The 26932-nt window shown below is 40.0% G+C and overlaps 2 protein-coding genes across 6 annotated transcripts in view; both read right to left on the bottom strand.

Annotated features, from left to right (window-relative positions):
• LOC108244502 (DBIRD complex subunit ZNF326) overlaps positions 1 to 9447 on the bottom strand; it is a 12486-nt gene extending 3039 nt beyond the window's left edge. The window contains exons 1-11 of one of the 5 annotated variants that reach the window (XM_037981848.1): positions 9296 to 9447; positions 8035 to 8083; positions 7644 to 7726; positions 5773 to 5866; positions 5045 to 5495; positions 4370 to 4445; positions 4168 to 4237; positions 2454 to 2601; positions 868 to 928; positions 656 to 786; positions 494 to 583 (exon numbers count right to left, since the gene is read on the bottom strand). In XM_037981848.1, coding sequence (XP_037837776.1) covers positions 494 to 583; positions 656 to 786; positions 868 to 928; positions 2454 to 2601; positions 4168 to 4237; positions 4370 to 4445; positions 5045 to 5495; positions 5773 to 5866; positions 7644 to 7726; positions 8035 to 8081 — 1251 coding nt within the window. In that variant the 5' untranslated portion in view covers positions 8082 to 8083; positions 9296 to 9447. Of the gene's footprint in view, positions 1 to 493; positions 584 to 655; positions 787 to 867; positions 929 to 2453; positions 2602 to 4167; positions 4238 to 4369; positions 4446 to 5044; positions 5496 to 5772; positions 5867 to 7643; positions 7727 to 8034; positions 8232 to 9295 lie in introns of those variants that run through there. The other 4 variants (XM_037981846.1, XM_037981844.1, XM_037981847.1 and 1 more) reach the window with 4 other exon arrangements.
• A 6216-nt stretch (positions 9448 to 15663) lies between these two features.
• lrrc8da (leucine rich repeat containing 8 VRAC subunit Da) lies at positions 15664 to 24884 on the bottom strand. Its single transcript, XM_017430718.3, has 2 exons — positions 24522 to 24884; positions 15664 to 19184 (listed from the first exon to the last, which is right to left on the bottom strand). Coding segments are annotated over exons 1-2 (2547 nt in total). The 5' UTR covers positions 24523 to 24884; the 3' UTR covers positions 15664 to 16638.
• Between the last annotated feature and the right edge of the window lie 2048 nt (positions 24885 to 26932).

Below are 26932 nucleotides of genomic sequence, written 5' to 3'. Positions count from 1 at the left end.
AATCATACATTGTATTTTTCTGGATTTTTGTTTTAGATTCCATCACTCACAGTTGAAGAGTACCTATGATAAAAATTACAGTCATCTACAAGCTTTGCAAGTGGGAAAACCTGAAAAATCAACAGTGTATCAAATACTTGTTCTCCCCACTGTAAGCTTGTGGGTGTATTCAACTATTTTATTCAACTATTTCATGTGACTGACTGGAGACTACAAAGCTCACTTTCTCCACCTGAACGATGTATTTACATCAGTTAAAGGATCAAAGGTAGCGTGTTGAACTGCCAACATTTAGCTGGCTACTTTAAGGACAAAGTAAAATTAAAGAACATTAGATAACGGGCCAGTTCATTGTTTAAAAATAATGTGAAACATAAGAATAAAACAAAGCTGTAAGTTATGGGGAAAACATCTTTAAAGAGGACTCCCCTTAAGCTACAAAGTAAAAGCTTTTGATTCTCTTTGAATAAACCGGGGCTCTCCTGTAAAATACCTTCAGGAAATGTTGGAACTGTGGCTGAAGCTCCTTGAGCATGGTGCCTGCTTTGCTAAGGCAAGCTCGTCTCTGCAGCGCTTCAAACTCCTGAGAGAAAAATCAATCAACAAAAAAACTACAATATATCCTTACAGATGTTTCATGCAGAGGTAGGATTACCTTTGTGTTGGCGAGGTGTCCCTGAGAGCTGATGTGAGTGTGCACATCAGCTGCAGACGTGGACACGTAGACTTTACAGGCTGCGCAATGGAGCATTTCCACCTTTGTCATGTGATCCTTTTCCTGCAGAGCTGAGGAGGGCCAGAACAAGTTATCTGACTGAAGGAACTGGAATCAGACGGTGGCGTTTTTAATCTGTCAGACGCATTTACCTTGAAGAGCCTTCTCTTCTACCGCCCGGCTACAGTGACGGCTCTTATACAGCATGACTTCCTGTTAAGATAAAAACAGCCACCATCAACCAGACATGAACATCAGATAATGTCTCTTTTATACATTTACAGCACTTTAAAAAGTATTTACACCCTTTTAACTTAACCACATTTTGTCACATTATGACCACAAACTTTACAAGATTTTATTTGGGTTTTCTGTGACAGACAGAGGAGATCAGAAATGTGAAGTGAAAAGAAAATGATTCGTGGTTTTCAATTTTTATTTTAATTTTTACACAAGTTGTCAATATTTTGTAGAGCCATCTTTCACAAGCTTTTTGAATGAGTCTCTACCAGCTTTGCACATCTAAAGGCTGAATTTTTTTGCCCATTCCATTTTAGGAAACAAGCCAAGCTCAGTCAGGTTGGACAGAGAGCGTCTGAACAGCAGTTTTCATGTCCTGTCACAGATTCTCAGTTGGATTTAGGTCTGGACTTTGACTGGGCCATTCTAACACATGAATATACTTTGATCTGACCCGTTCCATTGTAGGTCTGGTTGGATGTTTGGGGGTCGTTGTCCTGCTGGAAGCTGAACCTCCACCTCTCAAGTCTTCTGCAGCCTCTAACAGGTTTTCTTCCAGGTTCGTCCTGACTTTAGCTCCATCCATCAACTCTGACCAGCTTCCCTGTCCCTGCTGAAGAAAAGCATCCCCACAGCATGATGCTGCCACCATCATGTTTTACAGTGGGGATGCTGAGTTCAGGGTGCTATGCAGTGTTTCAGCATTTTGATTTCTTCTGGCTTTTGTTCAACAATGGTTTTCTTCTTCCATAAAGGACAGATTTGTGGAGTCCACTACTAATAGTTGTCCTGTGGACAGATTGTCCTGTCTGAACTGTGGACCTCTGCAGCTCCTCCAGAGTTACCATGAGCTTCTTCACTCCTTCTTAGATTAATGCTCTTCTTGCCCCGCCTGTCAGTTTAGGTGGACAGCCATGTCCTGGTAGGTTTGTAGTTGTGTCATATTTTTTCCATGTTCAGATGATGGATTGAACAGAACTCTGTGAAATGTTCAAAGCTCAGGATATTGTTTTATAACCTAACTCTGCTTTAAACTTCTCAACAACTTTCTTCCTGACCTGTCTAATGTGTTCCTTGGTCTTCATGATGCTGTTTGATCACTAATGTTGTGTAACAAACCTCTTGAGGCTCACAGAACAGCTGGATTTATATTGAGATTAAATTACACACAGATGGGTTTAATGTACTCAATTAGGTGACTTGAAGGTTGCTGGTTGCTCTGGATTCTAGTTTAGCGTATCAGAGAAAAGGGAGATGAATACAAAAGGACACCACACTTTTCAGATTTTTATTTGTTAAAAAAATAAATACGTATCACTTTCTCTCCACTTAGCAATTCTGCACTACTTTGTGTTGGTCAATCACAGAAAATCCCAGTAAAATATTTGTAACGTGACAAATCGTGGAAAAGTTCAACAAGTACAAATACTTTTTCAAGATGCTGTAAGATTAAAGGAAATAAAGTACTTGTATTTACCTGTGCAGGATATGATCTTACCTGCAGGAAAGCTATTGCCAGATCGTCATATTTATTTTTTTGCTGGATGTGCTCCAGTGTGTCCCAGTGACTTCTGCAGTCCAGATGTTCCTCCAGCTCCTGGGCATTGGCCAGCTCAACGTCACAGAGGTCACAAACGATGGGACACCTGGAAGAAAAACATTAAAAGGTTCCAAATAAAAAAATATAGTGACATCTGGTGGCATAAATAACCTCACCCTCCATTTTAAAACATGTAGTAAGAATTCAGATGGCTGTAATCTGTAAAGCCCATTCTAAACGATAATATATAACGTTTTATTGCTAATACTTTTTAAAGCTGCACTCTAAAACAGTGGCTCCCAACATTTTAGTCACAACCCATCCAGCATATGAAAGTTACTGGTCATACAAATAAAGACATAGAAAGTCTAACCTGAGATATTTAAAATGATAATTATGTAAATCGTCACTCTAACATGGCTCTAGAGTCATCAGTGATGATTATAGATTCTGCAGATCCTGTGGGCAGCATCTATACAACCACAGCACTGAGCTGATAAATCTACAACCAAATTTATATGAGTTCAGTTTGCAAAATGCTAAATACATCTCTTTCTAGTCATCCAGAGATTATATTGGATGTAACTATAATAGATCATGTACACTTTTTATCTCGATAGTATTTGAGTTTTTACATTTTTCTGTTAGTTGTCGACTCAGGAGTGTATGCTAAATGTGAACTCAAACAGTTCCTCCAGGATTTTGTGGACTTTTTTTCATGAATGTTGCCCAAAATGCTTGTTCTTGCAGCAGCTGTTTTAGAAAGTTGCAATCAAACTTTTGATGTTTGATTTTTTTTTCCTGTATCGTAGCTAAAACAAATAAATTTACACAAAAAGCTGCCAGTGTTCCGTGTATCCTTTCCAAAAAGACACCAAATTTCTGCAGTATTCAATGTTTTAAAGAGACAATAACAAATATGTTTCAACGCTATATTCATGTAGAAAACATTAAACAACAGCACATAATACACCTCTCAGTAGGCATAATCTCGGGATTAACGGGTTTAACATCTGCCTATTACTCGGATGTGAAGGTAAAGGTGCTGAAGTTATTTCACTCATAGTTGTGGAATTTAGAAAATTTGAGTTACTGAGTGAAAAATCATCCACCAGCACAAGTGTGAAAATCATTTCATTTCACAGAAGTATACTAAGCAGAAGCAGAAACTGGAAGTGCATGTTGGTGTGTGATAAGTGGGTCTGCATGCATTTCCCTTTTTCCAGTACCAGTACAAAGCTGAGTCTGAAAACACACTAACAGTGTGTGCCTGTCTTCTCCCTCCCACATTTCTGCAAGGTTGTGTAGCAGAATGTAACCACTGTGAAACAGTTGACAAATGTCTTTTTAATAGTTTGATTAACAGCTTTGTCCTGTGACTGGACAGCTCCTTTCACACACTCAGCTGGACAGAGCAGGAACTTGGGAGTGTGTCACAACCAGCACCAATTTAAAACACTTTTAATCTGGACCACTTCCAAACACGAGTCGTTTAGCCTTTGCCATTGTTTACTCGTGCAGACATGTAGTAAAGCTTAAAGCATCTCTTTAATTTGACCTGACTAACATTACTGGACACTATGAAAAAGGAAAATCTGAACATCTGAGCCCTTGTTGTTGCTGTGGTCACCTAGCATGTATGATACTGGATATGAGCACCCTCGGTGCTTACCTGTCCACTGTCACAGTTTTGTCTGCATGTCTTGTCACCTTTGTGGGCGGTGGGTTTTGGTCCAGTCCTGCTGAACAACATTATACAGAGAATTTCTTCATAAAAAAGTGGAAGCAAGCATTTTGTTTTCCTAATAAATAAAAAAAAACATCCTAGAAACTTGCTACAAGAATCCAAATATGATTTTAAAATGCCAGTTCACCTGTTTCCACATGTCCCAGCTGCTGATGGTCTCTCTTTAACCTGGGTGGAGATGACCTACGTGTGGTGGTCATCTGCTAGAAGAAAAAAAAAAAAACAACCAAATGATCCAACCTGAAGACCTTCAAATGACTTCAGTTTGGAGAGTTGGGGTTTAATTCTGACAGGGCTGATGAGCTATTGGCTAGTCCAAACAGCTAAAGCCAGATAGCGGTTCATGCTTACCTTTAGATTACTGTCAGTTTTGCATTATGAAGTTATTTTGGCAGAAATATTCTGCCTAACATGAACCCTGGATACCCCAGAAGTTATACATCCTGCTGCTGGTAAAAAAAAAAAAAGAAGAAAACTACAGCAAGTACCAGATTGAGACTTGGTGCTGACATACTTGTTTTTTATTGACTTGGAGGATCGGTATTGGGGACTAAAAAAATCTTGATTGGGACATCCTTAGGAGCACTCCACTTTGGTCTTAGGTGCGTTCAGACTAGCTGTTAGCTCCTCCGACTTAAACTCTATTTCTCCAAACTGAGGTTGAGCCATCTACAACAAGTAAGATACTAATTATTTCTAACTTTAGCATAGAAGCCCGTGGCATACTGGCTGTTTTTTTTTTTCTTTAATAAAAGCTAAATACCCAGAAAATAAAACACAATCAAAGTGTTCCCAGTGTTACCTCTCTCCTGTACTCGGGCAGTGTTGTTCTCTCCTCCCCGTTAATCCTTCGTCCTCTGTAAGGTTCTGGGAATGCCTGGGTGGAGGAGCCGTAAAGAGCCCTGTCAGGACTGCAGCCTCTTTGCTCCGGAGGTCCACTCTTCAAGCCATAGCCTGGGCGTTCAAGTGTTTTAGTGTCTGGGCCATAAGCATGACTTTCAGGCAGTCTGCGTCCGGGACTGAGACCTCGGTTCTCTGTGGGTCTAGTTGTAAATTTGTGTTTGTCAAGAGGTCGGCTCCCTGACTCGGAGTAGGGCGATTCCCAGTGGCTGCTCCTATGTCTGTCTGAAGAGAACCGCTGACAGTTGATGCTTTTATCCTGGATATTTGGAGAGGGCTTGCCGTCTTGAGCCTTAGATATGTCTGACTCAGAATCAGACGACAGAGGGCTGCTAGGATCATACAGCTGAGTCCTACAGGTACAGGAAGAACTCTGGTAATTACAATATTACAGATAACTTGTATCAAAATGACTCCAGTTTGCATTAAAAAGTCCTAGCACAGTCTAAACTGTGGTAGCAAAGGACAAAACGGTTTCAGTGCTGTGCACATCTTGTGAAAAATGTACTTTTCAAGCAGTCAGTGAGGCACTTGTCTCTGTCCTGCCACAAGGGCAACAAAAACAAGCAATATTTCAAAATCTAATCTAAGACTGTGGGATAGGACTGAGAAAAGAACTGTCCATCTCACCTCTCTGCACCGCTTGTGCTTTCTCCCTGAGAGTTACCATCGTTTTTGTTGATTGCCTGGAATGAAGACTTCCATTTGTCAGCAGAGGGCTCCTCTAAAATGTCCAAAAGAAAAATGAACATTTTAGTCAGAATTATTTGAATCTTTGGTTCTCCCCTAATTTTCTATTATTGCTCTAGTGACAACATCCAAATTAATACTTTTTCATGTGAAGAATTGCTACAAACCAATGCAAATGTATATTTTTTTCTAATATACCCATTTGTAATATAACCTACCTATATGTAATAAAATGTAAATATATTCTTCCTGTAGAATACCACCTGTTTAATTATGTGCATTCAACCATACTCCTTAGTCCCCCTTTTTCAGTTCTAGGGTTTTACAAATTAGGACAAAAGGTTCTAAAATTATTTGAATTTAATCTTAAGTGGACAAAAAACACCCAACAGATTCCACCATGTCATGATTTATTTAAAGATAAATACTACTACTTCCTGCTTCCACAGGGTTTAAGAGTGAAAGCAGCAGCCAGATTAACTTTGATTAACCAACCATCATCAGTGTGATCTATAAAAGCAGGGCTTTAATCAGTTTGTTGCTCTGGAGCATACAGGTGTGTGTTCACACAACGACAAGGAGGAAAGACATCAGCAATGATCTTTAAGAAGCAGCTGTTGTTGCCCATCAACCTAGGAAGGGTTAAAGCCCAAACTAGTCCATTATACTGCAGTGGGGGAAAATGTATTGTATGTAATGTATGTATTTATAAGAGTGAAGCTTTAAAGACACCTGCTAATCTTACAGGAGTAGACGTCCAGCAAATTCACCCCAAGGTCAGACCATGCAATGCTAACACTGCATCTCAGACTCTACAGGCCTCGGTTAGCAGGTTAAAGAGTGAAAGAGACAGGACAATAGTAAAACATTGGCTTATAGGAAAAATCTCCTTTCTAAACAGAGCATAACAGCCCAACTTAGGTTAATAAAGTTTCATCTGAATGAACCACAGGACTTCTGGAACAATGTCCTTTGAACAGATGAGACCAAAGTAGAGATGTTTGGCCCTGATGCAAAACACAACATATCAGCACAAACACCTCATCCCAGCTGTCAGCACGGTGGTAGAGGGCTGATGGTTTGGGCTCCTTGCAGTCCTTGAGTCGACCATGATCTCCTCTGTAGACCAAAGGACTCTGGAGTCAAATGTGAGACCATCTGTCCAACAGCTGAAGTTTGGACCAAACTGGGTCAAGATGCAGCAGAACAATGAGCCCAAACACCAGCTGATCTACAACAGAATGGCTCACAAAGAAAAGAATGAAAGTGCTGTAATGGTCCAGTCTACGTTCAGACCTCAATCTGAGTAAAACGCTGTAGTAAACAAATGTGCAAACTACAATAAACTGAAGTGACATTGAAAAGAAGAGTGGGTCATTAGTCACTACAAGCTGCTGGACCAGGAGGTGGACTTGGGACTTTTTGTCACACAGCTTTTCCATGTTGGCATCTTTATTGTTTAATAAATATTGACACGGTGAAATCTGTTTTTGTCATGTCCTGGTTCATAAAATCCTTGAAATGAAATAAATGACTGTTATTGCATGTGAAACTGAAACTGTCTATGCCTGCTGCTTTGCTTAGTAGAGCTACAACTTTAAATACCATGTTTAATAGCATTTTTAAATTTTATTTTGGCATATAATTTGATTTGGGAAATTATTTAAACCAGTGCAATAAAAACCTAAAAACCTAATTTGTTCAGTGGTAGTTGTGGTATGTAGCCGTGTTTCGGTGAAATTAAATATGAAAGCCTGAGCCTGTGAATGAACGTGTTTTAGCTTCATGGTGTGTCTGGATGTCCACAGAACCTTTCTTTGATTGGAGTGGAGTGCTGAGAGCCGTCTCAGACGCTGATATCCGTTTCATGGCTTCTACGAAAGCCTGGGGGACTCTGAAACAACAAAAACAAAAACAAAACGACAGTAAAATAAAAGCGACTGAACGAGCAGACAAGCAAAATAAGCTAAGCTAAGCTAAGCTAAGCTAGCTGGGCTAGTTATGCTAAAAGTTTTAGCCGCACGGCAAAACAAAATTAAAATAATAATAAATTAACAAGACTTTGTGCAGGTTTAACTGTTAGGTATTATGAGAAATGTGAAGCCTGACTACCCAGGAAAAATGATAAAGTCAGAAGCCTACAAGGCCCCATTGTCAATGTTGACTTTTTCTGCAACATGACAGAAACCAGGGTTTACATACCGTGAAGGAGGCGCCTGTCTGGGTCCTGAAGCCGGTGCTTTAGGCATCACTGAATGGGCAAACGGAAATTTATTATGACGGTTCATTATTTCTTCAAAACGCAGACAAGTTTGATGTGTAAAAGCTGAAGCTACTTCTCAAACGAGCAGCCAGGTTTAGCAGATACCCTCCCTTACCGACAGATGGCAGCAAAGTGCAACAATGACCTGATTAGCCACACATTTAAACAGGATACACGTTTGGCTACACACCCAGTTAAAATAACAAGATTTAGGGATGTAAAAAATGTCATAAATTATTTTTTACTGTGACATATATCCTGTACAATTCAACTAGAAAAAAATATAGGTGTGGGGAAAAAATGTAAACAAATAAAAAGATGCAATAAGCTGGTTGTGAATGTGAGCACATCCTTGATCTAATAATTTGTAAGCACCTTTTGATTTATTTAGAGCCTTCAGTCCTCTTAGGAACATGTCTATCAGCAGGACACACCTTGATTTGTAATATTTGTCCCTTCCTCCATGCTTGACTGCTCAAACTCTCCCAGATTGTGGTCATCTCTTGTGCACAATAATAACATTCCTCTTCATCTTCAACTTTCTAGCAAACACCTGAAGATTTTAGGCCCAAATAAACAGATATTTGATACTGTTCATATTTCCATCCACCTTGACTAAAACCCCAGTTCTAGCTGAAGAAGAGTAATCCCACATCACGATCCTGCCACCACCGTGTTTCATTGTAGTGTTCTTTTGTGATAATCTCGTTCCTGCAACAAACATTAGTTTTTTAAACTGTAGCTAAAAAGTTCAACTTCAGGTTCATCAAACCAGAACACATTTTACTACGGGCTTTTGGGAGAGTTTATATTTTTCTTAGGATATTTAGCTGTGCCTGAATGGTTTTCTTTGTATGAAAAGTCTTTCTTACCAAATTCTGGACACAGAGAACAGAGTTATTGTCACACGTGGAACACAACCAGGACTTGTCAGAACGTCCTGCAGCTCCTTCAGTGTTGCTGTAGCTCTCTTCATTTTGGAAGAACATCCTGTTCTCTGTGATATCACTGGGTTTTTTTTTTATATATATATTTTCTCTTCTTCTTCTCCAGTCTTCCATTGGATATTTACTGCTGGGGAAATTTTTGAAACCTTTTCCTGACAGATACCTTTCAACATTAACACCCTTTGGTTGTTTTCTGAGCTCTCTGGGAATCTTGAAACGTTCCTGTAGCACTTAAAACTGAAAAAAATCTTACCTTCTGAAAGCTGGTTATATCATTCTTCTGTCTCTGCAGAAAATTCTGTGTCCATTCTTGTTAAACACAAGATTTCAGTCTGTGAACAGTGTGTGGCTGTCTTCTGATTCTCCTTCCCGTGCTCCAAATAACTCCAAATAAAACAGACCTGAACTTCAGGTCGGCGACTCCAGCTGGCTCATCAGATCACGTAAGTCATACAGAATGAGTCAGATATTGGCAGAGGTCCTTGTAAGGTGAAGAGCATCCAAGAGTGGCATCAAGAGCGGTCTTTATTCACTGGGACGTCTCCAGACTGAATATTTGAAGGTAAGTGGCGAGCTACAATGGTTTTGCTTGTGTCTGTTTGCAAAATGTCTCATGAATTCTTGAACGGATTAAAAGACAAAAAAAAAACTTGGAGAAAGTAAGTGCTGGATGTTACTGAGTCTTTTGGAGTCAACTCTATTCAAGATGGCCATCAGAACCAATCAACCTTAGCAAACACAAAAGTGGTTATGATGCTGTCATTTTTACAGAAACTGAGATAAAATCTGATGTGGTTGTGGCTGAGGGGTCATTCATAACACATAATCTGAGGGCTAGCAGACCACACAAAATATCCCAATATCAGGTGAGACTGCGCATGATGTTATTTTCAAGTTTTATTTAAAACGGCTCCAAATCGGCCATTTGCCATAACATTATTTTATGTTTCCTGACATGAAGGGTTGTAGGTGATATACATCACTTTTTAATTTTGAAAGTGTTGTTGGCATCACATTTTTTAATTTAGTTTATATTTTTCAAATAGAATGAATCTGTATTTTATTTTCCTAAATAAAGAATAAAACAATACCAACTGCAATGTGAACTTTTTTGATTTTTTTTGGTGAATGGGACTTGTGCAATACAAAGTCAAAATCCAAAAGTATACACCCCAGTGGTGTTCTATTTTGGTTGGGAATAAGATTCCACCCAGCAGTGTGTAACCAAGCTGGTGAGCAGCATGAAGAGGTGGTGCCAGGCTGTTGTGGCTGTGTGTGGTTCTTCCACATGCTACTGAGGCCCAGAAATGAATAACTTGTTATATTACTAATATATATTGTTTCTTCAATCATCCAGGCCAATAAATGACACCAAACAAAGAGTCAATCACAGAATAAGTTGCTTGGAAGAGAAGATTTGGCAAGTTTTTTTTATGGACACAACCCACAAATTTATTTTCCTGACGAATGTGGCCCCATTTAAAGAGAAATAATCAGGCTTTCCAAAAGGTATGAGATGTACAGTATTGTATACATATCAATATATAGTATTGTTGCAACAAATTAATCAACCAAAGACATTTTTCTTACTTTTTGTGCTAAGTTTATACACATACACCAATTTTAAGTTTTATTTTTAGCATTTTTAAAACTTCTAGGGAAGTTAAATGGGTTTTTCCCCATTTAACTTCCCTAGTCTGGAGTATTTTGTGTAGGTCTACTGACTGTAATCAAATGGGAAATCCATTTAAATTCCTGGTTTAAGGCAACAAAATAATAAGAAAATAAATAAATAAATAAATAAAAAGAGGCCAGCCAATTTCATCTAACCATACAGAACTGAAGAAAGCCCATCTTAAACATGATTTTATTAGATCAAATCAACTGTGCAGAAAAATAGATTATAGGCAGATGGAGTAATCTAGGGAAACCTTTGTGTTGCTGAGTGAGGGCTGATACATCCAAATAAAACAATATGCACTGATATCCCTAAATCCAGGGAACAGTATCTCAAGGACAGGTATACTATGACGTTAATTCTAAGAAAAGCTGGGGTCAATGCCAACACAGAAACGCTGATGTTCCCGTTTTTAACTGGACTCACAAACTCACACGTACTGTTGCTCATCAGCAGGCGATCATCCTCATAAAAATCTAACCCAGTGTACACCAGAAATATATAAGAGCTGTCCTTACTGAAATGAGTCCAGAAAATATGGGTTATTTCACAGCAGTTTTCATAACATTTAATAAACTAAGAATAACACGCGAATCCAGAGGGACAAACCCTGATGTCAGCAAGCAGCTTTTAAACAGGTTTAACTTCTGAACCCTGTAAAGTAGAACCAACATAACAGGAGGTCATCGTATTACTTGGGAGCTGCTAAGGCCACTGAACATTTTCCATCAGCGGTCTCTAAGCAACGCTGACAAAGAGTCTTTTCTGGTACAGAAGCTGTAACGTCTGCAGTGTAGACAGGAAACAAAAAGGCTTTTAGGACAAGTTCTCATAGGGGAAGACGGCTCAGCAAACCGCCACCGATTGTCTGGTCAAAGGGGTAATAATCTTCTAATGACTAAGACAAAAGCAACATTACTAATATAGTTCCACATTTTTCTTTCTATAATTAGATAAATTGGGAGTAATAAATTAAAACAGATAAAGTTCTATGCATATTTGTATCAATATTCAAACTGGAAAAAAAAAGGTTAATTAGGCTTACTGTAACTTGTGTATTCTGCATCCGCTTAGTCAAACTCAATGTAGAGGAACATATTTCTTTCATTACTTTAAGTAAAGATATTCAGCTAATGGAAAGTCTTTATAAAATGCAAAAGGCACAAAGGAATACTGCATGATATTTTGATATTTCTGCTATCGTGCTCCCAGTAAAGCATGGGGAAAAATATGTTTTATATGTACAATCTCAATTCTGAAAAAAAGCTGTAACACTGTAAAATGTAAATTAAAAACTGAATGCAATTAATTGCAAAACTTAAACCCATAATTTATTCACAATGGATCATAGTCAATATATCAAAGGTTGAAACAAAAAGCCACATTTTTTAAAGTTAAAAAAAGGGAATTTTGAATTTGACAGCAGCAACACATCTTAAAAAGATGAGAAGTAAAGATGGGCAGAGGTTCTCCAGTCTGTACAATTTCAGATGTTTCTTCAGAATGTTTCTCAACAAAAAAATTGGGAAGACTTCATATCTCATCATCTTCATTTCATATAATCATCAAGAATCTACAGAAATCTCTGAGGTCAAAGGTCAAGACTGAAAGTCTGAACTGGATGTTTGTGATCTTCAGTCCCTCAGGGGCCACTGCATTAAAACCAGGTCTGGTTCTGGTCCAGGAACACTTCCACTAATCATTATCTCTAAGCACAGTTCACTGTGCCATCCACAAATGCAGGTTCAAGCTCTATCATACAAAGAAGAAATCATATGTGAACACCTAGAAATGCTGCCATCTTCTCTGGACCACATCTCGTTTAAAATGGAGGCAAAGTGGAAAACTGTTCTGCTGTCAGATGAATTAAGATTTGATTTTTTGAAAACCCCAGATGACACTTCCTCTGTACTTAAGAGGAGAGGGACCATCCAGTCTGTTATCAGTGCTCAATTCAGAAGCCTGCCTCTCTGATGGTATGGGGGTGCATTAGTGCCTCTGGCATGGGCAGCTTGCACATCTGGAAAGGCTCCATCAATGCAGAAAAATATCTACAGGTTTTAGAACAACATATGCTCCCATTCAACAAAAAAGACCCAGAACTGTTGAGCAGCTAGAATCCTCCATCAGACCAGAATGGGACAACATTCCCTCTAAAACCTCCAGCAGCTGCTCTCCTCAGGTCTTAGATGTTTACAGACTGGTGTTAGAAGATGAGAGGATGATTCACAGAGAGAAACACGGACCTGGAACAACTTTAAAGAGATGTGTTGCTGCCATCAAATTCAAAATGACATTTTCTTTGAACAAAAAAAAAAAGAAAAAAAAAGCTTGAGTTTTGGGAGTTTCAAAATCATTGAATTTTTGTTTTTATTTACATTTTACACAATGCCCCAACTTTTTTAGAATTGGTATTGTACAAAACATTTCGACACCGAAATGTTTTGTGGGTTTTCTTTAAAACCAAATGAAATCATAGCAATAATTAAAAAAAACCTCCAAGTTGCAGAAGTCCTCCTTCCACACCTGAGGGAGATAGATTTTGGTTAGACAGTCTTCTAGATTATTGTTTTATTGCTTAATAAAGTTATGTACTTTGAACATGGAATCACCACATGCACTCTAAAGAACACCGACAGGCAGAGATACAGTGAAAGAATGAAGGCAAACATCAGTAAGTACACAATCAGATTGACTAGTTATCTACAATCACAAAATAAATTTTCAAGAGTTTTAAAAAAATACAACAGATTTCCCTTTGTTCAGCTCTCATTGGTTTCATACAGAAAAACAACAGAGGACATTCCCAATTTAAAAATCAAATGAAATGCTATAGACCTTATATACAATCTTTACAACAGTACGATAAAAGTACATGTCTGATGCTCAGTCTCCACCTGAGTTTTATCATTCTCAGTGGATTCTGTTAGCCACAGGACTATGCGTGAGGAAAATATACACAGGTTGCATGATTTAATCAGTTATAAACTACCAATGAACAAGTGCTGCATTTCATTTGCTTTCATAATATCTAGAAATTGTTCTGTGAAAGTTGTCTGCATGAAAAACACAGACAAACTAAAACAATCATTTCATTTTTGGTCTTTTGTGAAATCCCTCCGTGTAAAAAAATAGCAGCTGTTAAGGCAAAATGATTGTTCCACTTGGTTACAATTATTCCTGAGTAAAACAACAATAATAAAAATTAAAACGAAATCTACACACCGTCACTCGCACAAGCTGTTGGTTTACCAAAAATAAACACACAAGAAAGTAATTTTTTTCCCCCTCCAAATTACTAAAAGCTGTGAATTAAAAAGAAAAAGCAGAATTAAAAACATACGAGGGTTGGGTGATGGGCTAAAAATGTTCATCTTGTCAGCCCAATAACTAAAGATTGGAAATATAATTACACAGGTGTGTTCAAGAGTCTCTTTTCTCTTTTTAGGAGGGGTGGACTGGGCTGTCCCTGTTCTTACAACTCTAGAAGTAGACCATTTTTGGCCAAAAATGATACAAAGTGACTGATTTTATATTACTATGTTTTAAAATATATTTTCGACCCAAAAATATATTTTATGTGCAAGCGGCTGACATTAGGAGTTACAGGTAGCTTAATAGAGCTGACGACTTCCTAACATAATGCCTTCGTTGTTAAAGCTCATAATATTTTTGAAAGCTAGAACCTGCAGGAAAAATAGTTTTGTAACAACTTATTTTCCTGATAATCAGAACCCAGGTTCTGATTATCTGAGGACCGGGAGCTCAGCGGCACAGCTGACCTGCCCACAGGTTTCACTGATGATGTTACTATGAACAAAACAAACACATTGGTTTTATTAGTCACGTCTGTTCAGCATCTTGTAAAACAGAAACCGTGATTAACTCCAGTTAATCTATGAGGAAAAACTCGGAGCTGCAGCTGTGTAGAGAAGTTTCATTTTATCTGGTTCTTATGAAAACTGTTTTGTTGGTACATGTGGCTGTTGCCTGATAATTGTCGTACATTTTGTTTTTTAAATAAATTGTTGTTGTTAAAATGTTAAAAATGTTAAAATGTTAATCCTAAAATGATCCCAGGTCTATATCATAAATTTAGAGACAATAAAAAAGTCATTTTAAACTAAAGAGGCTGGGACTGCCAGTATCTGTTTCTTCCATTGTAGTTTATTTTGAAAGAATTATAAAGTAGAAACTATGGTTGCAGGTGAGCTCAGCTGTACAGAATTAGAAGCTACACGTTTCTGTACCAAAGCCCTTGTTTCATTAAAGGATTTTTCAGCTGAAGGACTTAAGGCTCTGTCATACTCCATAAGACATCAAGAAATCGGTTTGCGGTCACGTGGTTGTGAGACGTTCATTTTCACAAACACCTCTCATCGTCCACAAGACACTCGGATCAGAACTCCCAGGAAGCTCGTCCCTCCAAAGCGTTAAAACGGGTGTCTTCCTGCTGGCTTCTCAACTCTCCTGTCCTTGTACAAATTTCTGCTTCCCTTACCCTGACCAGACGTGTTTATTAAACACACTGAGGCAGCCTCAGCCTGTGTCTCTGTGATTATTTTAAGTTCACAGGTTTCTAAGTTTTGCTGGAATAGTTGTAAAGATGGCTGAATTCTCCAACAGCCTCCAGCTGCTTCTCAGAGGAGCAGTAGAAGCGAAAAGACTCCATTAAAGCTCCCCGGCCTTTCCACATAAACACGCCCACAACAACTTCTGACCAATCACATGATACTTGGCACAAACCCCTGTGAGGAACGGTTCAGGCCAGGGCCTTGTGTTGCAAGGCGGCGGACAAAGCTGCTACGCAAACAAAAATGATGCAATTTTCATCGGGCAACAACGTGACAGAGCTGGTTTTGTGACTTCTCATGGAGTATGACAACCACTTTACTCACCCCAAGACCCAACTGTGTGGACGTGATCATTTTTTAAGCAAAACCAAGAAACGGGAAACAGTCCTAAATAACGAAGCGACAACTGAGATGAAGATGGTTTCTCTGCGTTTAAACAGTTTGTTGTGCTGACACTTCTTGTGATATATTGTAAGTAAAGGGAGAAATGTGTTGTGAGAAGCAGGGATTGCTGCAATTTAGTTGCGGCTAGTTGCAGTTAGTCCTGGTCACATGTTTGAAGTGGTGGAAATATTTACAGATAAATCAATTAAATGCAGATGAATTCAAAGTGTTTCCGCTTACAAAACGCCACCAAGCACTTTGACCAAAAAGGCTCGGTGGCACTAGTGTAATGGGAGCCTCACTTTTGTCAGTCTGCCTCAGGACAGCTGTGGCTACAATGTAGCTCACCACCATCAGTGTGTGAATGAATGGGTGAATGGGTGAATGACTGATTGTAGTGTGAAGCGCTTTGGCGTCCTCAGACTTGATAAAGCACCATACAAGTGCAGGCCATTTACCATTCCTCAATGCCAATCTCTCTTATTTTTTCCAGAAATTGTTACCATTTTGAACAACTAGTCTAAATAATCCAAATCCTTTGCTGAGCAGTAAAACAACAGTGGTGTCAGCCTACTGTCAGCCTGCTGTCAGTCCGTCTGCGGGCTGGACCTGAAGGAAAGTTAGAAGCTTTGCTCACTGGAGCTGGACCGCACACAATCAAAGGTGTTTTACAGCGTGCCCAGGTTTGGACTTGAATTGTACATTATTTACTGATCAAAACTCTGGAAAGGCAAAATGATCATAATTACCAAAAAACACTCCTGTTGATGGACTCCAGTGGCTGATGGCTGATAATTATGTCCAATCATCCAACCCTAATACATAAGAATAACAAAAAACTAAATCTAAAGCCAAGTTAAAGTGTGAACAGCCAAGACAACACAACAAAATAATCAAGTAAATGCATTACTTTTGTGGACAACTTTAAAAGGTGTTTCATTCTATTACTGCCATTTTGTTCTATAAGCCACTTGTTTCTCGGCTGATGCTCTCCTTAACCTCCACAGGCAGTGCGTCAAAAAGATGGTCCTCCACAGTAAGGCCACTTCTGCGCAGCAGCCGGCAGTTTCCTAAATGGGCAGGTAGTCTGTCCAGACAGTTTCCTCTGAGCTCCAGGTGGGTGAGTTGGACCAGTTGACCCACAGCGTCCGGCAGTGTGGTGAGCGCATTGTTCCCCAGGCAGAGCACCTTCAGCTTGGTGCACCTGAAGAGAGGCTTTGGCAGTGCTTCCAGCTTGTTGGAGTTGATGGCTAAGTGCTGGAGGTTGTGAACGAGACCCACGTCTGGTGGAAGCACTGTGATGGAGTTATGGCTCACATCCAGGTGGCGCAGTTTGGGAAGAAGGAACAAGGCTGGGGACAGAGACTCCAGCTTGTTGTGAGACAAGTGGAGAGACTCCAGAGACTTGACCTGGCCGATGGATGAAGGGATCGTGATGATTTTGTTGTGCCACAGTTTAAGGCACGTCAGCCGCTTGAGGTGCTGGAAGCTGATGATCTCCTCTATTGTTCTGATGTTGTTTGACTTCAAGTCGAGCTCCTGTAAGTTGATCAAGCTGAAAATAGCATGAGGGATCCTTTCTAGTTCACAGCTGTGGAGCTCCAGTTCAATTAGGCTCGTCATTTTCTTCAGACTGTTGAGTACCAGCAGTTTTGTCCCATCATTGTGCACCACTAACCGAATCAGATGTGGCGAAAGATCTGTGATGTTTGTGGGTATCTTTGTCAGGTTGCTTTTCAGGCATAATGTCTTTAAATGTCTCAAGTCTCGCATGGATTCCAGACCGATCATTTTGTTGTTTTCAGAGTTCAAGCCTCCGATTAAGTTAAGCTCCCTCAGGCTGCGCAGCAAATAGACCCAAGGCGGGATCTCGGCTACATCTGTGAACTTGACGTGAAGGCAGCGGAGATGATCGCGGAGGAAAGTAAAACCTGTCTGCACCACCTTTGCTGGACAGTGACACAGATGAAGTTCTTGCAAGCTGGTCATTTGGGAAACCTTCGCTGAAAACTTCACCTCAGGAATCAGCTCCAGTTTCAGCACTTCCAAGTCTGTGAGGTCAAACACTGCATTTGGGAGACCAGACAGCATGAAGAGATGCAGCTCCTGCTGGTCTTGAGCATTGCGGGTGACGAGTTGCCTTAATTTTTCGAAGGTCCACTCGTGGTTGAGGCTGATTTCTCTCAGCTTATTCTCACTGACTTCAGACAAGAAGACGCCAAAGCGCTTGGAGTACAGTTGATCGTACTGATCAACCATGTGTAAAAGGAACGCAAAGTCGTTTTTAACATCAGGAATGTCACTGAAGCTGCTCTCTTCTCTGACCTTCTCAAAAGAATACTCTTTCAGGGGTCTTCGAAACACCCAGAACAGAGAGTACAAACATGTCATCCCATAGATCACAATCAAAGCCACATAGGTGATGAGCAGCTTCTTTAGCATAAAAGCCATGTTGTGCGTACAGAAGAAGATTTCATACCCTATTAGTTGGGTTATATTGGGTTTACAGAAGTGCTGAAAATTTATTTCAAGCAAAAAGGCTGAAGTATAGCACAATATTAAAATAAACTTGACAGTTTTGACAGACGTTTGCGCTACATAGAGCTTGTAAATGAAATCACTGTCCTCCACGTGGGCTCGGAACTTCCTCACCTTCTCAAACAGAGCTTTGGCCTGCTCCCCGTCCTTTTTATCAAGTATTGTCATACTGCTCGGTACTTCTGCAATGGGCTTGTCTGCAGAAAATCTGACTCCAAGCATAGGTGTGGATGGGTCAGCGTCCGTGCCTTTAACCTTCCCCTCTAAAGACACCTGCTTTGGGGTTGAAGAGGTGCTCGTAAACCTCTGTTTGTTCTCCTCTGAGTCTTCACAAGCTGTCTCAGACAAAGCTTTTGTCGTCCAAGGAGACTCAAAGCACCTACCCAGAATAGAAACAAAGTGCTCTATCTTTGAGCTTGTTTTGGGGTATTTAAACCAGAAATTGCTACTGACCATGAGAACAATGGTGTGGATGAGTATGAGGTATGGAAAGTACTTGGAATACCAAGGCAAGCCAACATGGTAACATATTTGGTTGATAAAGACATATTGTTGAAAGTCCAGGTTGGTTTTAACCCCTCTCGGTTGGGGTTGGTTGGCATATTTCTCTGCTGCCAGGGAAGTCTGCTGTGTAGTGCTGAGCTCCTGAACAGCTTCATCCGGCAAGTCCTTAGTCACTGATGGGATAGAGGTTGCAAGTGTGGCTCCGGTGGTAGCTGATGAGGCTGCCTTCTGTGCATTCTGCTCAGGCCCAAGGGGAGGTTTAGTATCTGCCGCCTCATTCGAGTCGTCCATACATGGAAGGCAAGCTACGTGGTCCTTGGTGATCTGCATGGTCATCGCAAATATGGCCAGCATGAGCATGACCAAGCCCAGGTAGTCCATGAAGACGTCCCACCATGGCTTCAGGATGCGGTACGTCGGCTGGATGTCATTCAAGGATGCAACCTCAGTGAGAGTAAACATCACTGCAACAAAAAGAGAGGTTTTTTGGATTAGTATTATTGTTTTCTTTACTAATTTTTGTATTATTTTTTTAAAAGTTAAATTAGTAATTTAACCATTAGTAAGATTATATCTGGCTTCAAATTTGGACAGAAACATGGGAATATTTTCCTCATGCTTAACAAAATATGAGGAAACAATTCAGACCTTCATTTAGGTGAGCATACTAAACCTGGTTTAAATATACACCAACTGGCCATAAAATTTTGTTCACCTGCCCAAAAAGAAATAGTAGGCCTGGGTAATACAGACTTAAAAATTTCATCACAATATTTTATGGTATTTACTGAAATGACAACGTAAGTGAGGATAAGATATGATATTACAGGGCCGTCTTTGTGGCTGCATAGTCTATAGCAGTGGGCATCAAACCTTTTGGCTTTAACCCATAAAACTAAAGCTGCAGTCACTCATGACCCCAACTATTGTTGGCTGAAGTACAGAAAACATTGATTTAAAGCTGTTTAACAAAAAGCCTCACTTGCAATTATATAATTTTTATCCATTTGTGACCACCGTTTTCATTTTTTTGTGTAACCTCAATTCTGAAATAGTACCGTATTTCTTCCTAAAATGGTACAACTTCTTGATTTAAATGCTTTATATGCTTCATGTTTCATTGTGAATACAATATGGGTTCCTGTTATTTGCAAATTATACCATTCTGTTTTCATTTCCATGTTACACAGTGTCCCAACTTTTTCAGAAATGGGGTTGTAACAGTTCAGACTAAATTTGTAAATGGCAAACATTTTAAAATTTAACTGGATTTCTCTTGGTCATGAAAGACCAAACACTTGGTGTTTCATGACTAACAGCAGGGTCTTGACTCCAGCTTTGGGAACCACTGATTCAGAGCCTCACAAACATAAATAATCCTCGGAAATTAAACAAATAAAAAACACTATCAAATAGGCTGCTTTACCACACTAGTTATACTCAAGTAGTGAAACTGTGCTGCTAAAAAATTCACAATGATTCCAGCTAATTATAGTTCAAACAAAAATCAACTTTTCATTTACATTTACATTGTAAATAGAAAATACTAATCTGGAAATTTGTCATCAGTTGGAGTTTATCATTATCATCATAGGATAACTAATCATCATCAAGAATCCCCCCCACACACAGCATACAATAAACAATATTATATTGTCTATTCTTGTTAAATGCTTTCCTTATTTGTTGCCAAAACAAACCCGACTTTTCAAGACAGGCTCCTACAGACCTCTGCAGGTCTGCAGGAGGATCAGTGAGGAGATCAGACTTGTTTGTCCTGCAAAACCCCACAAACATTCAAAGAGATGGAAATGTAAAAAAAACACTTAATGGTCAATTCAACACTTTAAGCCTTGTTCTGTGTTTCTGTTCACAAATTATTCTTGAACTTTTTTGTTTTGTGGCAATCTGCAATATTGGTTGCCCATCACCAAAAGGCAAAAAAGGCAGGCAACATTGTTTTTGTCCATGTCTGTCTGTTCACAAAAAATCTCATGGACCACTGGATAGATCTGAATAAAATTCTCCGCTAATAATCATTGGATGTACATCTCCAACTGACTCACTTCTGGAAACAAATTGCTTCAAGATGGCAGGCACAGCTAATCAAAATTAGCCAACTCAAAAATGACTATAACTCAGTTTTACAGATACTGAGCTAAAATTTGACATAGTAATAACTGACAGTCATTCACAATACATACACTGAGTCTTAAAGCATCGCACAACACCTTACAATACCGCATGACAAGTAACAACAAGAAAGCTCTAAGGCCATCTGATCTCAACATGAGATGATCTTACTCATGTTACATCGCAGCAGTGAAAAGCATTTCTTCAGGGAATGGAAGGCTTTTAAGAAGGAAGCTACTCCAGAGGGTGGACACAAATCAGAAGGTTTTGAGCTACACAGCACTCTATAAATCATCTTTCTACCCATCACAATTAGGCCATTTAGGAATTTATTTTAATCCTTCAAGCTGCCCACTTTTTAAACTTCAACACTTTAACTTCATGAACAGAAAGTTCTGCGGTGGTACATCCTGTCAAACGCCAGGAGCCATTCGAATGTTTTTCACCTTACATCAGTGCTCATAATGACACAGCCAGTCAAAACACAACCTTTTAGGGCACAAAAAAGGGAGTTTTAAAAACAGTATTCAACAATAAAGCCCAAACATTTCTTGAAGAAATGCATGTCGCCCGCTGCCTTTCATGCCAGTGTTTTAGACTGAGATCAGCTTATGATACGAAGGGAGGTGCTACAGCCATTTTGGTCAAACTTTAAAAAGGATCTTGTGCAGAGTCTAATGTGATATTGTGAGACCTTGCCAGATCCACTTGCGCTCGAGGCTGCAGGTTGAGGATGTTGACAGCTACCGCCACATCAAATTTTAGCCCAATATCTGTAAAACCGACTGGGTTTTAGTGTTTTTTGTGTTTGCTAAGGTTGCTTAGCTGTGGGGGGGTTGGCGCACATCCAGTGATACTTTGAGATTTCCACTAAAACTTGTCCACTGGTTCATGAGAGATTTTGCAAACTCTAAAGACAAAAGCACACAGGCTCAAACAGCATGGCCTTCAGCAATAAGGAGTTCCTTACAAATAAATTTAGACCTCTGGGGTCACATTTACAAGAGGTTGTCAAAAGCAGAGCCATGATATACTTCCTACCATTAACTGTGGAGTCTTGGTTGGCTCCTGCTACACAAGTTGTAAATATGTAACAGGGGGTGCTGCTGAAAAGAACAAGAGCAAGGTACATAGTTTCATCTCTGAGCGCACTGAACTCTCACTTCCTGTTACTAGTGGGTTTTTCAGTCATGCGTCATGTTCCTTTAGCAGCAGCTATAATTGTGCTGAATCCAGACATATCACAGTGCTGTTTCTCAGAAAACTAAAGGTCCTCTGATGTAATCACAAATCTACTCTCCCCTGCCACTCACCCAGACTTCTGGCATATGTTGCCTTTACTGAATGCATTCAAATGGTCTTTTTTTAAGTTAATGTGGCACATTATGTACTAATTGGATTCCCACTTGTCTCAGCTTATCCTGCTGACTAGAACAGGCCCAGGACCTGCAACAGTTCAGTTATAATGTCTTGGGTTTTTCCACATCTTCAGCTCAATAAACTCTGTGCTGAAAACAAAGTCAGGGTCAAAACTATATTCTATGACACATTTGTTATTATTAACTTTTGGAGGCCTTATGAAGGCACAAAAATGGCTCCAGCTCGTTCAATTTCATAGATACTGAACCAAAGTTCGGTGAAGTTGTAGCCGAGAGTCATGTCCAACTTATACTCTGAGATCTAATGTAAAATCTTATAATTAACTATCTGAATGAACTCTGACCACAGGTTCATGAGATGTTTTTTTAAACACAAATTTTAATAAAACTTTCAGAAAGTAATCATTAGTTGCACGTCTACGACTGATTAATGTTTGGACTCAACCCAGTTTTAGCTTCTTCAGCAAATTTCAGCCAATAATCAGCGCTCACTGCATTTTCACCCCAAAAAATAATGTTTTTTTTAAAGCACGTCTTCAGACAAGAGCTGAACATGTATAACCCCCCAGAACATGAATCATGTAAGCCACAAACCACATAAAAGCAAAAAAAAAAACATCTGACTTGGCAAACTTTAATCCTTCAAACCAAAATATTGTTTCTCCTTTTGGAGTATCAAGGACGATGTGTGCTGACTCATGGCCACAGTCCTGAATAGACCCGAGTCATCATAAATGCTCACACGGGCTTTTCCAGCCATGACAGCATGAAACATCTTATGTGTTCAAGCCCTGAACTCAACCACCTGAGGACACGGGGAAATTGGATTAGTTAGGTGTAGCAGGCGGAGGAAGTGGATTTTCTGTGTAATCTGGATGCAGTGCTTCAGTTCAGGTAATCCACGTTTAAACCAGAGAAACGGCCTCTTCTGTGCACCGCATTACTGCCAAAACTTACACTAAGCTGTTAAAGCTAAAAGCAGCTGAACACTAGCTAGGAGCTAAAAAGGCCAAAACACTAGCAAAATTATAAAATAAACAAAAAAGCACCAAAAGTAGCACAATGCTAAGAAAAAAAAGCCAAAAGCAGCAAATCAATAAAAGCTGAATGTAGCAAAAAAAATTTGGACCAGCAAAAGCCTAGATAAATACTAGCAGAACAGTAGCTAAAAGTTAAAAGTAGCAAAGGCCTGTTTTAAGTGGCATAAGGCAGAAGAATTAAATAGACCTCAGTACATTTCTATGGGGAGAATATTTGTAAAGTTAAATATTTTAAAAACATTACAACAACAAAAAGTTACATCACCCACATCCCGAACGAGTTCAAGGTTTTGCTGCATGAGCAGCTAAAATGGAACAAAACACGCCAAAGTAGTCAAGAGGCAAAGTCAGTTTAAGTCCTTAACTTGATTAATGACGAAGGTGAGGCTTCACATAGTTAGGATCCTTCGTCTGGACTCTTCACAGGAGGCTCTGTGGAGCTCAGTGGAGGATCAGGCAGAAACCAGGGCCCTGCCCTGCTCTGGGGACAACTTTGACCTGAACTCCATCTAATTAACCAAACTCTGGACTCAACCCAACTCAGGCTGCCTGCCACAGTGAACTGACCAGATATTGGGGTAAAGGTTGGTGTGGTAGTAGCTTCACAACACACCATCTGAGCGTGAAGTGCACAACTTTGTTTTCACAGTTCGACCAACATGACTCCATTTCTCAGTTTAAATGTGGCCCAGATGGCGGCGGGCGATAAGCACTCCTCGGAGGGGCTTAGATTCTCCTCCTAATTTTGAGCGTCAGTCGGTTCTGAAGCTCCATAATAGTTTTATTTTTATATTTACGAGGAGAGGCGGTAAAATGAGTCAGAGCCCTAAAATAAGCCGAGGCCCCAGCAACCGCTGCGGGTCAAGTTTAGTCAGATAAGTCTAAGATGGCTCCTGCCCTGGTCCTGCCCTGAACCACCTCCAGCTCCTGCCTGCCTGGAAGACAGGACTCACACACATGTGGACACACATGTGGACACATGTGTGTGTGGACACAGGACGTTATGTCAGCGCGTGAGGAAACCAAACTTCTCACGGCCGGCTAATGAAACACTTGACCTTTTTGGTCGCTCCAGGAGTTTCTTTCTTATTTGTTTTCTTCTGCTTTTGTCTGGGTCAGGTGACTTGTTGAGACATGAATTTTCAGCATGTCTTAAGTACTCACCCCTGGTGTTTGGAAATAAATTACATCTATTTAAAGTTGCACACTTCATGTCAGTTTTTAAATATTTATTGGAAGATATACTCACTGTCCGTGCGGCTTTTCTCTCAGTGCAGTTCCTCCTTCTTCTTCTTCTTCTTCAGCCCGTATGCCACTTTCCCCCGCTCCTCAGGTGCGTCTTTAACCTAATTTCTGCGCTCCGCGGTGAAAAACAGCAGCTATGGCGCTAGTCGCTGAAGCAAAGCCCCGGAGAACCTCAGCTCGTTGGCCGGTTACCTTCATACCTGAGCCCGCCCCACACAGCGCACCGTCCGGGGCCGTGTGTCCGCCGAACACGCGCAGGTGGACCCAGTCCCGGACTATGTATTTCTAAGAAGAGGCCGATCCAACATGGAGCCACGCAGACCGCTGCTGAGGGTGTTTTGGGCGCTCCTGATTGGCCCGTGACGGAGCGGCTATTTTCCCGAGCAGCTAGCTTATCTGATGCTGCGTTCAGGGCACGCCGGAAAAAGTGGGACATTCGGGTTCATCTGACGAGTTCCGACCAAAAGCTGTAAAAATCACACATTATGCAGTTGTTTCAGTGGCGACAAAGTCCAGTATTGATCGTGACGAACTTATTGTATATGTTTAACTGTATAATGCTAACCCAAATGGGGACACATTTTTAAAATACGTCCAGAATTTGCATCCGTAAAGTAGCATTCTTCATGTTGTATTCTGCCAACAGAAAAGTTAAAAATAAAATTATTAAATGGGAGGTTAAAATTTTTTAATGGTTGATTTACATGCGACTGGGTGATTTAATGTATTGTAGTTTTCAGCTTGAAGCCAAAAGCCGCTTTTAATACTGCTGAAACTAGCAAAAAAATGGCTGTTTGTAAAGGAGGAACTAGTTCTTCTAAACTATTTTCAGTAGGAAGTTAATTTATTTTGCTTTGTTATTTTAGTTAGTGGAATAAATTAGATGCTAAACAGAACAACGAATTGAGGGGACGGAGTTCACTCAACAACAACAACAACAACAAAATAATAATAATAGCAAGTTGTCCGTCTTTTCAGCGGGTAGTGAACGCAGCATCAGCTGTTTCCTCTCTGAAAGGACTTCTGCTAAAATATTTTCAACAGATCAACACATTTATTCACTTATTGTGATGTTTTGTCCTTTTCTGAGTGAAGTTGAGATCACACATAACTTCCAGCCCTGTCTGGGTGGTTCCTGATGCGCTGGGCGGAGGAAGTGTCTTCTGGTTTCAACCGGTATAGGGCTGCTGGCTGCTGCCTGTCTCTCTCCCTCTGCAGACAACAGAGAGGGGAGGAAGAAAGAAAGAAAGAAAATTAGCCATTGAAGTCGGTTTTGTGATGTAAGATCTGGCCTCACAGGGGCTGATTTTGTGTATGTTTCACAGAGGCTCATATCGCCCAGGTTAACACACTGTTTTCTTTTTCTCCAACAGGGCTTCATGTTTGCTCGGAGTTGAGTGTCACATTCCTCTTGGAGCTGACTTTATAGACCTCAAACAAAGAAATGTATCTTTAGGTGAATTATAAACTGATCTTTGGCTTTCAGCTTGGATTGAAACATCTCACATGTCCCAGACCTGTAGCTAAAATACTATAATGTTAAAGGCCCGACACTCCTTGAAGGAATATTGTCAGTTTCAAATTAAGATCATCTTACCTTAGGGAAGGACAGAGTGTTAGCCTTTTGGTCAAGACAAAATTTGAAAATAACATTACGTGCAATGTCACACTCACAGTCTGAGTGACTCTCAGCTACTGCCACACCAAATTTTAGCCCAAAATCTGTAGATTTATCTGAATTATAACCATTCTTTGTTTTTTTCTAAGACCAGTTGGCTGTGGTGGCCATTGTGATTTGGGTTGGCTCCAAAAGTTATTCAGCTGTAGATGTGCATCCATTGATTATTTCCTGAAAGTTTCATTAACATTTGCCCAGTGGTTGATGAAATATTTTGGTAACGGACAGACGCAAACACGGACAAAACCAATTACTGCTCGGCTTTCACAGGTGGGGGGATAAAGAGTAACCTTGTGGTGCATTAGAAACTGACCTTTGACATTCCTCTCACATGCCTTATTTATACATCTCATATATCCCAAACCTATTATAATAGATTTTATGTCATTTCTATTTGGGTATTGGTGTTCAGTTTGAGTTTTACACGCGACAACGGGCTCCTGCTAGCCATTCATCTTTTTTTTATTAGACTGGGTGAAACATGTGGTTGGTGAGGTAGAAAAGCTGTAATATATTTGTTTTGTTATCACTCATGTGGCATGTAGGGTTTCTTTTTTGGTTTTGCCTCTGGGGGAGTCCAGGCTCGGAGAAGCCCTCTTGGTCCTCATGGCAACCAGTTTACTGTGGAGAAAATTGGCCCTCGGAGGTAGAAATCATCCACCATGGACCTCCTTCCACTTCACTTTAATGCTGCACTCAGACACAGCTTGGGTTTTGACTGAACATCAGATATACAC

This window comes from Kryptolebias marmoratus, linkage group LG20 (assembly GCF_001649575.2).
Source record: "Kryptolebias marmoratus isolate JLee-2015 linkage group LG20, ASM164957v2, whole genome shotgun sequence".
Lineage (NCBI taxonomy): Eukaryota > Metazoa > Chordata > Actinopteri > Cyprinodontiformes > Rivulidae > Kryptolebias > Kryptolebias marmoratus.
The sequence above is the reverse complement of the archived record's forward strand: the minus strand, read 5'-3'. Positions and strand labels throughout refer to the sequence as shown.